General features: G+C 42.9%; 1 protein-coding gene across 1 annotated transcript; it reads left to right on the forward strand.

Moving 5' to 3' along the window:
* Positions 1–4,950: 4,950 nt before the first annotated feature.
* CCN2 (cellular communication network factor 2) lies at positions 4,951–8,156 on the forward strand. The gene is made up of 5 exons (XM_007456536.1): positions 4,951–5,222; positions 5,330–5,552; positions 5,818–6,069; positions 6,201–6,412; positions 6,810–8,156. Exons 1-5 carry the CDS (start codon positions 5,157–5,159, stop codon positions 7,104–7,106), a joined length of 1,050 nt encoding a protein of 349 aa, XP_007456598.1. The 5' UTR covers positions 4,951–5,156; the 3' UTR covers positions 7,107–8,156.
* Positions 8,157–11,937: the final 3,781 nt, after the last annotated feature.

Below are 11,937 nucleotides of genomic sequence, written 5' to 3' on the forward strand. Positions count from 1 at the left end.
AAAATAACTATGAGCAGGTGGGAAATTGGGGGCTCAGGGAAAATTAGGTCTGACCCTGAGCTCCCATGGCAGGTAAATGGCAGGTGTGGAACTCACACCTCCACCCTCCTAGCCGGTTCTCTGGGTCCTACCTAATGATTTTCAAAAAGTATTCCAGGAAGCCCTGAAGTTGTGAGAAGGGGCTTTCAAAATATTTATCCTTTCATTTACTCCCATTCTTTGAAATAAATTCTCATCTCAATTCTGTCTTCCTCTTAAACCTATTGATTTGCTTTCCCCAAATCACACATTTGAAAGAATGGTTACCTCCATTCTTTTCATTCCTACTCACTTATCTCCTTAAGTATCACCGAGGGGACTCTACCTGTTTAGGTAGAGAAAACAAAGGGTTGTAAATACTCCTGGTTGCTGTGGTAATACACTTGAGTTGCTAATGTGTCAGGAAAAGTGTTAGAGAGACACCTCCATGTAGAAGCATCTGTATTCACCATCTCAGACTAATGCAAGCAGACTACAGGCAACACAGGATTCTAACTAAACTAACAGGATAAGTGAGACAAGTAGCAAACGGAAGGAAATAGCATATTTTTAAAAATTCTTTTCCTTCCTCACTCCTCTAACCCTCAATTCCATTTATCAGCAAGTAAATGAACAGGCAAACATGAAACACAGACCACATGCAACAGTCTTAACTACCTTCTGACAAATAACTTTGCATCAGAAAATATCCTAAGAAAGTCAGAGGACTAATTATAAGGAGGGAAAAACATGAAGGAAATGAATGTAATTTAGATAGTAAACATCCGTGCTTCTTTCCCACCTCTGAACTCCCAGGGAGTACGCCCTCTCTTTAACCTTCGTTTTAAGCAAATACAAGGAAATGTAAGCCAAGCCAGGGTCCCTGAAGATTTTAGGATAATATTTATGGCTATTTTTCAAAAAGCCTTCTGGCACACCATGTTTTTTGCTGGAATTCATTTACATGATTGGATTTGAGGCATGTCAGAAGTATCGGAAGCCCACTCCCAACTGACCATCACGACAAATCATTCCCCGGGTCCAGATGTCCTCATACGGCCAGACTTCCTATAAATCTGATGGCTTAGTGTATGCATTGCGTATGGGTCTTGGCTCTGAGTCACATTCCCTGGGAGCTTTGATTTCCGCTTTGAGGGCTGGCACAGACTCCTGCTTGCTCTTATAAGAAAATGTCTACGACTGAAAGCTGAAATGTGCAAGATTCCTTCTTCAAGTACACAAACACTCCAAGTCTGGCCACTTTCCTGTAGTCCTGCCAGGTTTTCTCTATGTCTGATACCTGATCAAGTAACCTTTTTTTCAGGGGAAAAAAAAACAACAAAAAACATAAGAGAAGGAATGTAGTACATCCGCAGCTGAACCTCTTACAAGCCTTAACCAAACGACCTGTACAAATGATGCCTGAGTAGACACACACGTACCTTATATAGCTCTGTAAATAGGACTCAGTGACCAGCTCAGTGAATTCCTCATTCTACCAGGAAAAAGAAAAAATGCTCTCTAAAAAGCATTTGCTAGATAAACACTTGCTTACAAGACAAAATTAGTGCATCTTAACCATTTTACACACAAATTCAAAGAACTTTCTCTCCCAATTCTGACCTGCTGTCAATCAAAAGGGTTAGGATAAGTCAGAGCTGGAAGAAGTTATAAGAAGCCACTATCTCCACTTTACTGCCCAGGCACACACAAACATTTGCTGAGTCATTTATAATAGTGCAAGAATTCAAATCCCATGGCATGAGTGAAGGACAGAGTGTCAGCCTTTCCCTTTGAATTTCCTGGCATTTGATGGTCCATATCACAATATAAACATACTTTTGAGTCTATGAATGTCTTGGGTGTATTCATTCTTTCTCTCCTGCCCTCTTTCTGTCACTGTCTTAATAATCTTTCATTTTAAACCTTTCAAAAGAGTTTTGATCATAAAGTCCCAATCTAACCTTACATGCACGGCATATTTTTCTATTCTGAGATTCCATGTTCTGTATATTTCAATATGCTTATTTTCTCTTAGCCAATATTAAAACCATCCAACTGGAGCTAACTATGGACTTTTGAGACTTTGAGGGACCACGTGAATTTTATTAAAACCAAATTCTTTTTATAATACTTCCCGATATTTTTAGCAACACAGCAGAATAGGAATATACTTGTTATGCTTGTGGAGAAAGAGAAAATCAAGAAAGATCAAAAAGATTAAATTTAATTTAATTTAAAAATAAACTAAAATAAAATAAAGCACCAGTTCTCTGAGAACTGTAGTCTAATTAACTATCATTAAACCATCATTTTATAAACGGAAACTCAGGAATATGACTCCTACTTGTGACTTCCCTAAGATTTGTGAATGGCAGCTCCAAGAATACAACCCAGGTCACCCAGCTGTAACCCAGTCCAGCAACTTAGCCCCTCCATGAATGAGAGTCTCCACTCTGCTGGGCATGAAGTGGTGGCTCTCAGACTCTCCAGAGTATTCAAAAATTCCCAACCAGTTCTCCCATCTACCTCACCCTGCAAGCCACAAGAGCTCATGGCCCAGGCCACATGTCACTTTGGGTGAGGTCCCAGTTTCACATCCCTCCCCTTCTCCATCCACCACACCTTTCCAACCATTAGTGGTAGATATAATTGGGAGTTTAGGTCTTGAAAGATTTCACTGTGGCTTCCCCCATATTTTGGACTTTTAAAATCATCCACAGGGGAAGAAAAAGTTGGGGGCCAAGTTGCCTTTAATACACATGTAGCTATTAACATAACTCGGAATGTTCCTTCTTCAAATAGGAACTTTTAAGGCCTCTTCTCTTTGAGGAATGCTTGGAAAGAACATGAAATAACAATGATGAAAATTCTTCCTGAGCTTCAGGGACCCCCATCGTTGGCTGGCTAATCCCACTGTTGACATGCAACTATACTGTACAACATGTGGACTGCTTAACAAGGTAATTGTGCACAGATGATATGGTCTGTGCTGAAGTTGGAGTATTTTTTTTTTTTTCTTGGCTCTTTTTCAACAGAATGAAATGAAACTTGAAAAAATGTGGCCAGTTTAAACAGGCTATTTTCAAATTATAAATCTATAATGCTTCTGAAAGCTTGCCTTTGCATCTGAAACAGATAGGTTAATTTCAGCCTATACAAGGAGGCATCAGCAACTAAAATGAATCTACTCATGGGTAATACCAGGATCAAAGGATGTGGCATTACAATAGGAAAAAATGGCATAGCCCTGGAATCATTCTCTTTACATAAAATGGAAACTGGAGTTATTAACAACAACAACAAAAAAACTAAATTGGGCTTCCCTGGCGGCGCAATGGTTGGGAGTCCGCCTGCCAATGCAGGGGACACAGGTTCGTGCCCCAGTCCGGGAAGATCCCACATGCCGCGGAGCAGCTGGGCCCGTGAGCCACGGCCGCTGAGCCTGCGCGTCCGGAGCCTGTGCTCCACAACGGGAGAGGCCACAACAGTGAGAGGCCCGCGTACCGCAAAAAAACAAAAAACAAACAAACAAAAAAAACTAAACTATAGATTCTAGAGGGAAGCACAGTTAACTACCTGACTCCTTAGTGAAGCTAAATAGCAATATTAGGAAAGGGACATATGTTTAGACTTTATTGGCCATATTTGACATCTGCACACAAGCAGAGGGAATAAAACCTATTCTTTCCTTGTCCTGATCTCCCTCCATTAGGCTACAGGCTCCTTGGGTAATAAGAAGTAACAATTACTATTCACAGATGTGTGGAGAGTCACTAAAATATATTACTTACTGACACTCTTAGTTTATAACCAAATATAATGGGGGTACAGTGTTCTCGTTACATAATCAGATTTTTTTTAACTGCAAGACAACTAAATCTTCACATTTGAAGATTCTAGGTTTTAGCATAAGAAAAATCACTCATTTCTCAAAGACCCACCAATGTGTTTAAAACTCCGCAAGTGAACACCAAGCTTCTTGCTGCTCCCCTCCTATATGGTTCCCCTTTCTTCCCACCCCTTTTTCCATCCCAACACCCAGGGCTTCTACCTACCCAACACTTAATCACTTGCTCTGACATAACAATAGATGGATTTTTCTGGAAGTGTTGATGTCCACTCATCCCTTTTCCCTCTCTATAGCCCCAACGATAAAACTGCTACACATATTAAGAGAAAACAAAGCAAGAGTGGTGGAAATCCCTCCCAGAAAACTGCATCCATACTCAGACCCCTAGCTTTATTCTCCTTTTTGTCTGGCATGGGCATCCAAACTGTTATTCCAAGTGACAAATGATCAAATTCCTGCATCTCCAATGTGGGATTCAGGGATTGGCAGGTATGCTTCTGCTTCTAGGGGATTTCAAGCAGTTAAAAGCAACGAACTCCTTTTCTGCTCTCTGAAGAGTTTCAAAAGCAGACAGCCTCTAAAACTAAAAATCATTACCAAACCAATAAAAAAGGAAAGCCTTTCGAATTTTTAAGGAATCCCTACTATTAGCCTCTTCAGCTACCTACCTCCTACAAAGGATTTATGTCAGTGTGCAGGACAGGCACAGCTATTAGAAACAGAAGTGAGTGGCATAAAAATAATGATAATCACTGCCGATGTGTTTTTTAAATGATATAAATCAGGAGTGATGCGAAGAGGCAAGAGGAAAAAAAAATCCTATTTGGTGGCTGGAAATACTGAGCCTTTTTTTTTTTTTTTTTTTTTTTTTTGGTGAGCTGGAGTGTGCCAGCTTTTTCAGACGGGAGGAATGCTGAGTGTCAAGGGGTCAGGATCAATCCGGTGTGAGTTGATGAGGCAGGAAGGTGGGGAGGAATGCGAGGAATGTCCCTGTTTGTGTAGGACTCCATTCAGCTCATTGGCGAGCCGGGGCCGCCCTGAGCGTATAAAAGCCTCGGGCCGCCCGTCCTGGCCTCACACAACAACTCTTCCCCGCCGAGAGGAGGCAGCCAGTGCGACTCCCACCGCCGGCGACCCACTGCCTTCAGTTCGACTGCAGCCGCCCAGGCCGACAGCTCCCGAGACAGCAGCCCGGCGCGTCCCGACCCCGCCTCCGGCCCGAACCCGAGACGCCCGCCCGGCCACGCCCGCCCCGCCGGCTCCCGCCGCCCGCAGCGCCCCGACCATGTCCGCCGCCGGCCTGGGCCCCGTCCGCTGCGCCTTCGTGCTCCTGCTCGCCCTCTGCAGCCGGGTAAGCACCGGAGACCCCCGCGGCGGCCGGGGCCGGGCGGGAGACCGGGAGGGACCCCGGCGGCGCCGAGGGGCGTGCGTCCGGCTGACAGCCGCCTCCCTCCGCAGCCCACCTCCGGCCAGGACTGCGGCGGCCGGTGCCAGTGCGCTGTCGGCCCGGCGCCGCGCTGCCCCGCCGGCGTCAGCCTGGTACTGGACAGCTGCGGCTGCTGCCGCGTGTGCGCCAAGCAGCTGGGCGAGCTGTGCACCGAGCGCGACCCCTGCGACCCGCACAAGGGCCTCTTCTGCGACTTCGGCTCCCCGGCCAACCGCAAGATCGGCGTGTGCACCGGTAAGACCTGCAGCCCCCGTCCTCTCCCCGCGCCCCGCGCCTCCGCCACCGCCACCGGGGCGCCGGGGGACACTCGATGACCCACCACCTCTTGCCTCACGCTCACCGTTCCGCCGGAAAAGAAAGCCGCTCGAATTGCGTCCTTTCCTCAGGCTGTTTCCCTGGAGCCCTGCTCCCAGCTCGCATCCCCGACGCGCTTCCTGTTCAGGCTCGAGAACCGATGCTTGACCCCTGCACGTCCCCTTTTTCCCTTCCGCTCCTTCAGCCAAAGATGGTGCCCCCTGCGTCTTCGGAGGGTCGGTGTACCGGAGCGGAGAGTCCTTCCAGAGCAGCTGCAAATACCAGTGCACTTGCCTGGACGGGGCGGTGGGCTGCGTGCCCCTGTGCAGCATGGATGTCCGCCTGCCCAGCCCCGACTGCCCCTTCCCACGAAGGGTCAAGCTGCCCGGGAAATGCTGCGAAGAGTGGGTGTGTGACGAGCCCAAGGACCACACCGTGGTCGGCCCTGCCCTCGCTGGTGAGCTGAGTCTTCCTCTAAGTCAGCCTCGTGATTCTCCCCCCTGGGGCTGAGTCCTGACTTTGCCAAGGGCAGGGGGAAATGTCTTAGCCTGGGGTCTTACCTCGTGTTTGCGTTCCCTGCTCTCACAGCTTACCGACTGGAAGACACGTTTGGCCCAGACCCAACCATGATTCGAGCCAACTGCCTGGTCCAGACCACAGAGTGGAGTGCCTGTTCCAAGACCTGCGGGATGGGCATCTCCACCCGGGTTACCAATGACAACGCCTTCTGCAGGCTGGAGAAGCAGAGCCGCCTCTGCATGGTCAGGCCTTGTGAAGCTGACCTGGAAGAGAACATTAAGGTACGTTTTCTCCTCCAGTTAACTCATAATCATGGAACAAGAGTGGGCAGGACCAAAGTTAGGACAGGACCAAAGTTAGGCCTCTTACCACCCTTGTTATTATAGGCTTGTCATCTCCAAAAATATCCAACCATTGAACTGTTTTGATGGAATGAGATGTTATGTAATAGGAACCACCAATTTTCCACTCGGAAATCCTCCACAGTGTTAGTTCATTCAAGACATCCTAGAAGAGGCCATGTCTATTTTTGGAAAACTGGCAAATGAGACTCAACCTTCCCATCCTCAAAATATAAACAGAAGTCAGACAGCCCTAAGGCGAAAACACACAGAGGTTGAAGAAAGCCACACCCCTTGCAGAGTCATTGATTTTTCTCTCCTCCCTTGTCTTCCTCAGAAGGGCAAAAAGTGCATCCGGACCCCCAAAATCTCCAAGCCTGTCAAGTTTGAGCTTTCTGGCTGCACCAGCGTAAAGACATTCCGGGCTAAATTCTGCGGTGTGTGCACCGATGGGCGGTGCTGCACCCCACACAGAACCACAACCCTTCCCGTGGAGTTCAAGTGTCCTGATGGCGAGGTCATGAAGAAAAGCATGATGTTCATCAAGACCTGTGCCTGCCATTACAACTGCCCTGGAGACAATGACATCTTTGAGTCGCTGTACTACAGGAAGATGTATGGAGACATGGCCTAAAGCCAGAGAGAGTGAGAGACATGAACTCTTTAGGCTGTCACTTGAACTGATTCACATCTCATTTTTGTGTAAACATGATTTCAGTAGCACAGGTTATTTAAATTTGTTTTTCTAACTGGGGAAAAGAAAAATTCCCACCAAATTCAAAATCTTGTGCCTTATGACATTCAAACAGTCTGTCAACCCCAGACACTGGTTTGAAGGAAGTAAGACTTGACCGTGGGACTGCATTAGTGCATAGCACCAGCATGTTTGCTAGGAGCAGTGGGAGGGGACCAATAGAAAGCCTTGTCATCTTACAGTAGTGATGTGCCTGCTATTTGGAGAGTCACTGGGAAGGAAGACTCACTGACCTGCCTGTAGCTCCATTGACAGCTAGGATATGTGTTCATGAGGATGAGTCAAGTTCTTCTCTAAGTCATAACAGCAGATTCAGCTCTGACCTTCTGATTCGGATGACAGTGTTCAGGAATCAGAATCCTGTCTATTAGACTGGACAGCTTGTGGCAAGCTAATTTGCCTGTAACAAGCCAGATTTTTTTTTTTATTGATACTGTAAATACTGTGTGTATATATATATAAATATATATATATATTTGTACAGTTATCTAAGTTAATTTAAAGTTGTTTGTGCCTTTTTGTTTATGTTTTTAGTACTTTGATATTTCAAATGTTAGCCTCAATTCTGAACACCATAGGTAGGACGTAAAGCTTGTCTGATGACTCAAAGCATGAAATGGATATTCAAATGGAAATTCTGCTCAGTTAGAGCAGCAGTCCATCAAAACAGGATTTTTGCTGAAGGTGAGGCAGCAATGTCCTTGGAAGTCTGATTTGTAGGTTGGAAATGTGGTAGGCTCACTTTTAATGTACAAATGACCTTTATTAAAAAATGAGTGGCTCTGTATAGCTGATTGGTTTTTCCACCTGGAAGCATTTGTTTCTACTTTGACTATGACTGTTTTTTTGGACAGTTTATTTGTTGAGAGTGTGACCAAAAGTTACATGTTTGCACCTTTCTAGTTGAAAATAAAGTATATATTTTTTCTACGAAGGGCTCGGTTATTCATTTATTCTCTAAACATTTCTGAGTTATCTTGAGTAAAAATGGAAAGCTTTTGTTTGTCTTAAAACAATTCACTTATAATTTTCTAGATATCTTTTATCATCTAATCAATTGGTTAATCCCTTCAATAGAACTTTTACAAGAATACACATCACACTGAATCAGGTGTCACAAATTTGCAGGTATATACACTGTATTGAGTACACAGGCATTTTTTTGTTATCTTCACAGTACTTTATAAACACTTCAATTCTCTCTAGATTATTTCAGTCTCCACTAACCCCTGTTGTATTACACTTGGCCCTGTTTACATTTAATACCTCTCTGGCCATTGTAGGCATCTAATTTCCAACCTGTCATCACACAATAGCCCATGTGCCTTGCACATAGAAAAATTTTTTGAATTTGTATGCTCTACTGTAGATCACACACTAGCCTGTGTGCCTTGCACATAGAAAAATTTTAACTATTTTTTGAATTTGTATGCTCTACTGTAGATCTATTTCTGAACTTTAATATCTTACTGTTAAATCTGGAAAAGTATAAAATCTCCACTAAAGTGGAACAACTTAATAAGTCTTATTTTGCATAGTTCTGCTTTCAGTTGCCAGATAACAAATCACAAATACATGATGGCATAAGTAGAAAAAGAAGGATAAGCAAATCTTCCATTCATTTGTATCACAGAAATTTGCCTTAAATTAAAAGCAACTCCTCCATTTCCCCAAGTTTTTCACTTTATCAGATCTCAAAATCAATAATTTAGCAAATGGTTTGACAAAATGAAATTGTTCAAGAAGCCCTGTGTAGAAATGATATTGGACCTCACCAGGTCTCCACTGAAAAATCAACTGACATAAGTGGCAAACAAAAGAAACACTCCAGGGACAACTAAAAGCCCATTTTTTTTCTAGATCAGAATAGCTGTGGATTCTAGGGAAAAAAAATAGTTGCAGGCAGACAAAGCCCTCACAAGGTAATTAGCAATGTTGTAGTGCCAGTGTCATTCTAAGAGACAAAAATACATCCAAAAATAAAGACTAGCTCTACAAACAGTACCCATGCCACAAACCAAAGGGAAAGCTTCCCATGTTCAAAATGTGAAAAGTATTTCTGGTCAAAACATTGGACTTTTAGGATACACCTACATACGTATACAGCAGTGCCATCAGTAGCTGCACTCCAGTTCCCCAAATAAGCCCACATGCAAACACACACACACACAGAGCACACTGTTTGCTTTACATTTCCTTTCGGTCAGTTGACTCCTAGCTGCAAAGATGAAGGGCCATTGTAAATGAGCCTAACTGTTTTAAAAGGAATTTGAGAATTCTGGGAAGATAGTAGTAATAACAGAAGCATAGATTTTAGATTTTCTAAATCTCTACATAAAAACAGAGTAACTAGATTGCAAAATCAAAACACCATGAGACATATTTACAACAAAATTAGATGACAAAGCATCCCTTGCCCCAAGATAAGAGAGGGGGAAAATCATCAACCACCACAGACCCACACTATGTCAGCATAAATGTGAGAAAAAGCGAAGGAATGCAGCAGGGTATCTGATGCTTCTGAGAAGGGGAGAGCTGCAAAATATCCAACAGTGAAATATAGAAGATCAATCTGAGGATAGCTTATGAAACTGGTAGGAGTTTTGCCCATTCCAACAAAACTTAGAAACCAAGGCTCTCTCCCAAAGGAGGACTCCACATTCTTGGGAGTAAAATAAAAATTAAGCAAGTCAGAGACAGCAAAAACATTGAGAGAGAGGGTCCAGATAAAAATGAGAATAGAAACAGATTCAAAATCTCAGGAAGCAAATGACCATATTTTTAATGCTGCATGAAAACAACCAAAGAGGGAGCTCTACAAAGTCAGAAGAGCTATTTAAACCAAGCCTCCTTCCTAAATAAAGTCCAGAAAAACTAATTTAACCTAAAAAATAAAAATCAAAATTATCAAAGCCAAATCCATAATGATAAAAATCCTCCAGAAAGTAGGCATACAGAGCACTTACCTCAATATAATAAAGGCCATATATGACAAACCCAGAGCCAACATCATTCTCAATGCTGAAAAACTGACACCATTTCCTCTAAGATCAGGAACAAGAAAATATTGCCCACTCTCACCACTATTATTCAACATAGTTTTGCAAGTTTTAGCCACAGCAATCAGAGAAGAAAAAGAAAGAAAAGGAATCCAAATCGGAAAAGAAGAAGTAAAGATGTCACTGTTTGCAGATGACATGATGCTATACATAGAGAATCCTAAAGATGCTACCAGAAAACTACTAGAGCTAATCCATGAATTTGGTAGAGTAGCAGGATACAAAATTAATGCACAGAAATCTCTGGCATTCTTATATACACTAATGATTAAAAATCTGAAAGTGAAATTAAGAAAACACTCCCATTTACCATTGCAACAAAAAGAATAAAATACCTAGGAATAAACCTACCTAAGAGACAAAAGACCTGTATGCAGAAAATTATAAGACACTGACAAAAGAAATTAAAGATGACACAAAGAGATGGAGAGATATACCATGTTCTTGGATTGGAAGAATCAACATTGTGAAAATGACTCTACTACCCAAAGCAAGCTACAGATTCAACGCAGTCCCTATCAAACTACCAATGGCATTTTTCACAGAACTAGAACAAAAAATATCACAATTTGTATGGAAACACAAAAGACCCTGAATAGCCAAAGCAATCTTGAGAAAGAAAAACGGAGCTGGAGGAAACAGGCTCCCAGACTTCAGACTATACTACAAACCTACAGTAATCAAGACGGTATGGTACCAGCACAAAAACAGAAATAAAGATCAATGTAACAGGATAGAAAACCCAGAGATAAACCCACACACATATGGTTACCTTATTTTTGATAAAGGAGGCAAGAATATACAGTGGAGAAAAGACAGCCTCTTCAATAAGTGGTGCTGGGAAAACTGGACAGCTACATGTAAAAGAATGAAATTAGAACACTCCCTAACACCATACACAACAATAAACTCAAAATGGATTAAAGACCTAAATGTAAGGCTAGACACTATCAAACTCAGAGGAAAACATAGGCAGGACACTCTATGACATAAATCACAGCAAGATCCTTTTTGACCCACCTCCTAGAGAAATGGAAGTAAAAACAAAAATAAACAAATGGGACCTAATGAAACTTCAAAGCTTTTGCACAGCAAAGGAAACCGTAAACATGATGAAAAGACAACCCTCAGAATGGGAGAAAATATTTGCAGAGGAAGCAACTGACAAAGGATTAATCTCCAAAATTTACAAGCAGCTCATGCAGCTTGATATACAAAAAACAAACAACCCAATCCAAAAATGGGCAGAAGACCTAAATAGACATTTCTCCAAAGAAGATATACAGATTACGAACAAACACATGAAAGGATGCTCAACATCACTAATCATTAGAGAAATGCAAATCAAAACTACAATGAGGTATCACCTCACACCAGTCAGAATGGCCATCACCAAAAAATCTACGAACAATAAATGCTGGAGAGGGTGTGGAGAAAAGGGAACCGTCTTGCACTGTTGGTGGGAATGTAAAGTGATACAGCCACTATGGAGAACAGTATGGAGGTTCCTTAAAAAACTAAAAAGAGAACTACCATACGACACAGCAATCCCACTACTGGGCACATACCCTGAGGAAACCAGAATTCAAAAAGAGTCATGTAACACAATGTTCATTGCAGCTCTATTTACAATAGCCAGGACACAGAAGTGT

The sequence above is a fragment of the Lipotes vexillifer genome, unplaced genomic scaffold (assembly GCF_000442215.2).
Source record: "Lipotes vexillifer unplaced genomic scaffold, Lipotes_vexillifer_v1.1 scaffold438, whole genome shotgun sequence".
In the NCBI taxonomy this organism is placed as follows: Eukaryota; Metazoa; Chordata; class Mammalia; order Artiodactyla; family Lipotidae; genus Lipotes; species Lipotes vexillifer.

Coding starts and splice junctions, on each gene's coding strand:
- CCN2 (XM_007456536.1), top strand. CDS start 5,157: ATGTCCGCCGCCGGCCTGGGCCCCGTCCGCTGCGCCTTCGTGCTCCTG. Junction 6,070..6,200: donor GGTCGGCCCTGCCCTCGCTG/GTGAGCTGAGTC, acceptor CTGCTCTCACAG/CTTACCGACTGGAAGACACG. Junction 6,413..6,809: donor ACCTGGAAGAGAACATTAAG/GTACGTTTTCTC, acceptor TGTCTTCCTCAG/AAGGGCAAAAAGTGCATCCG.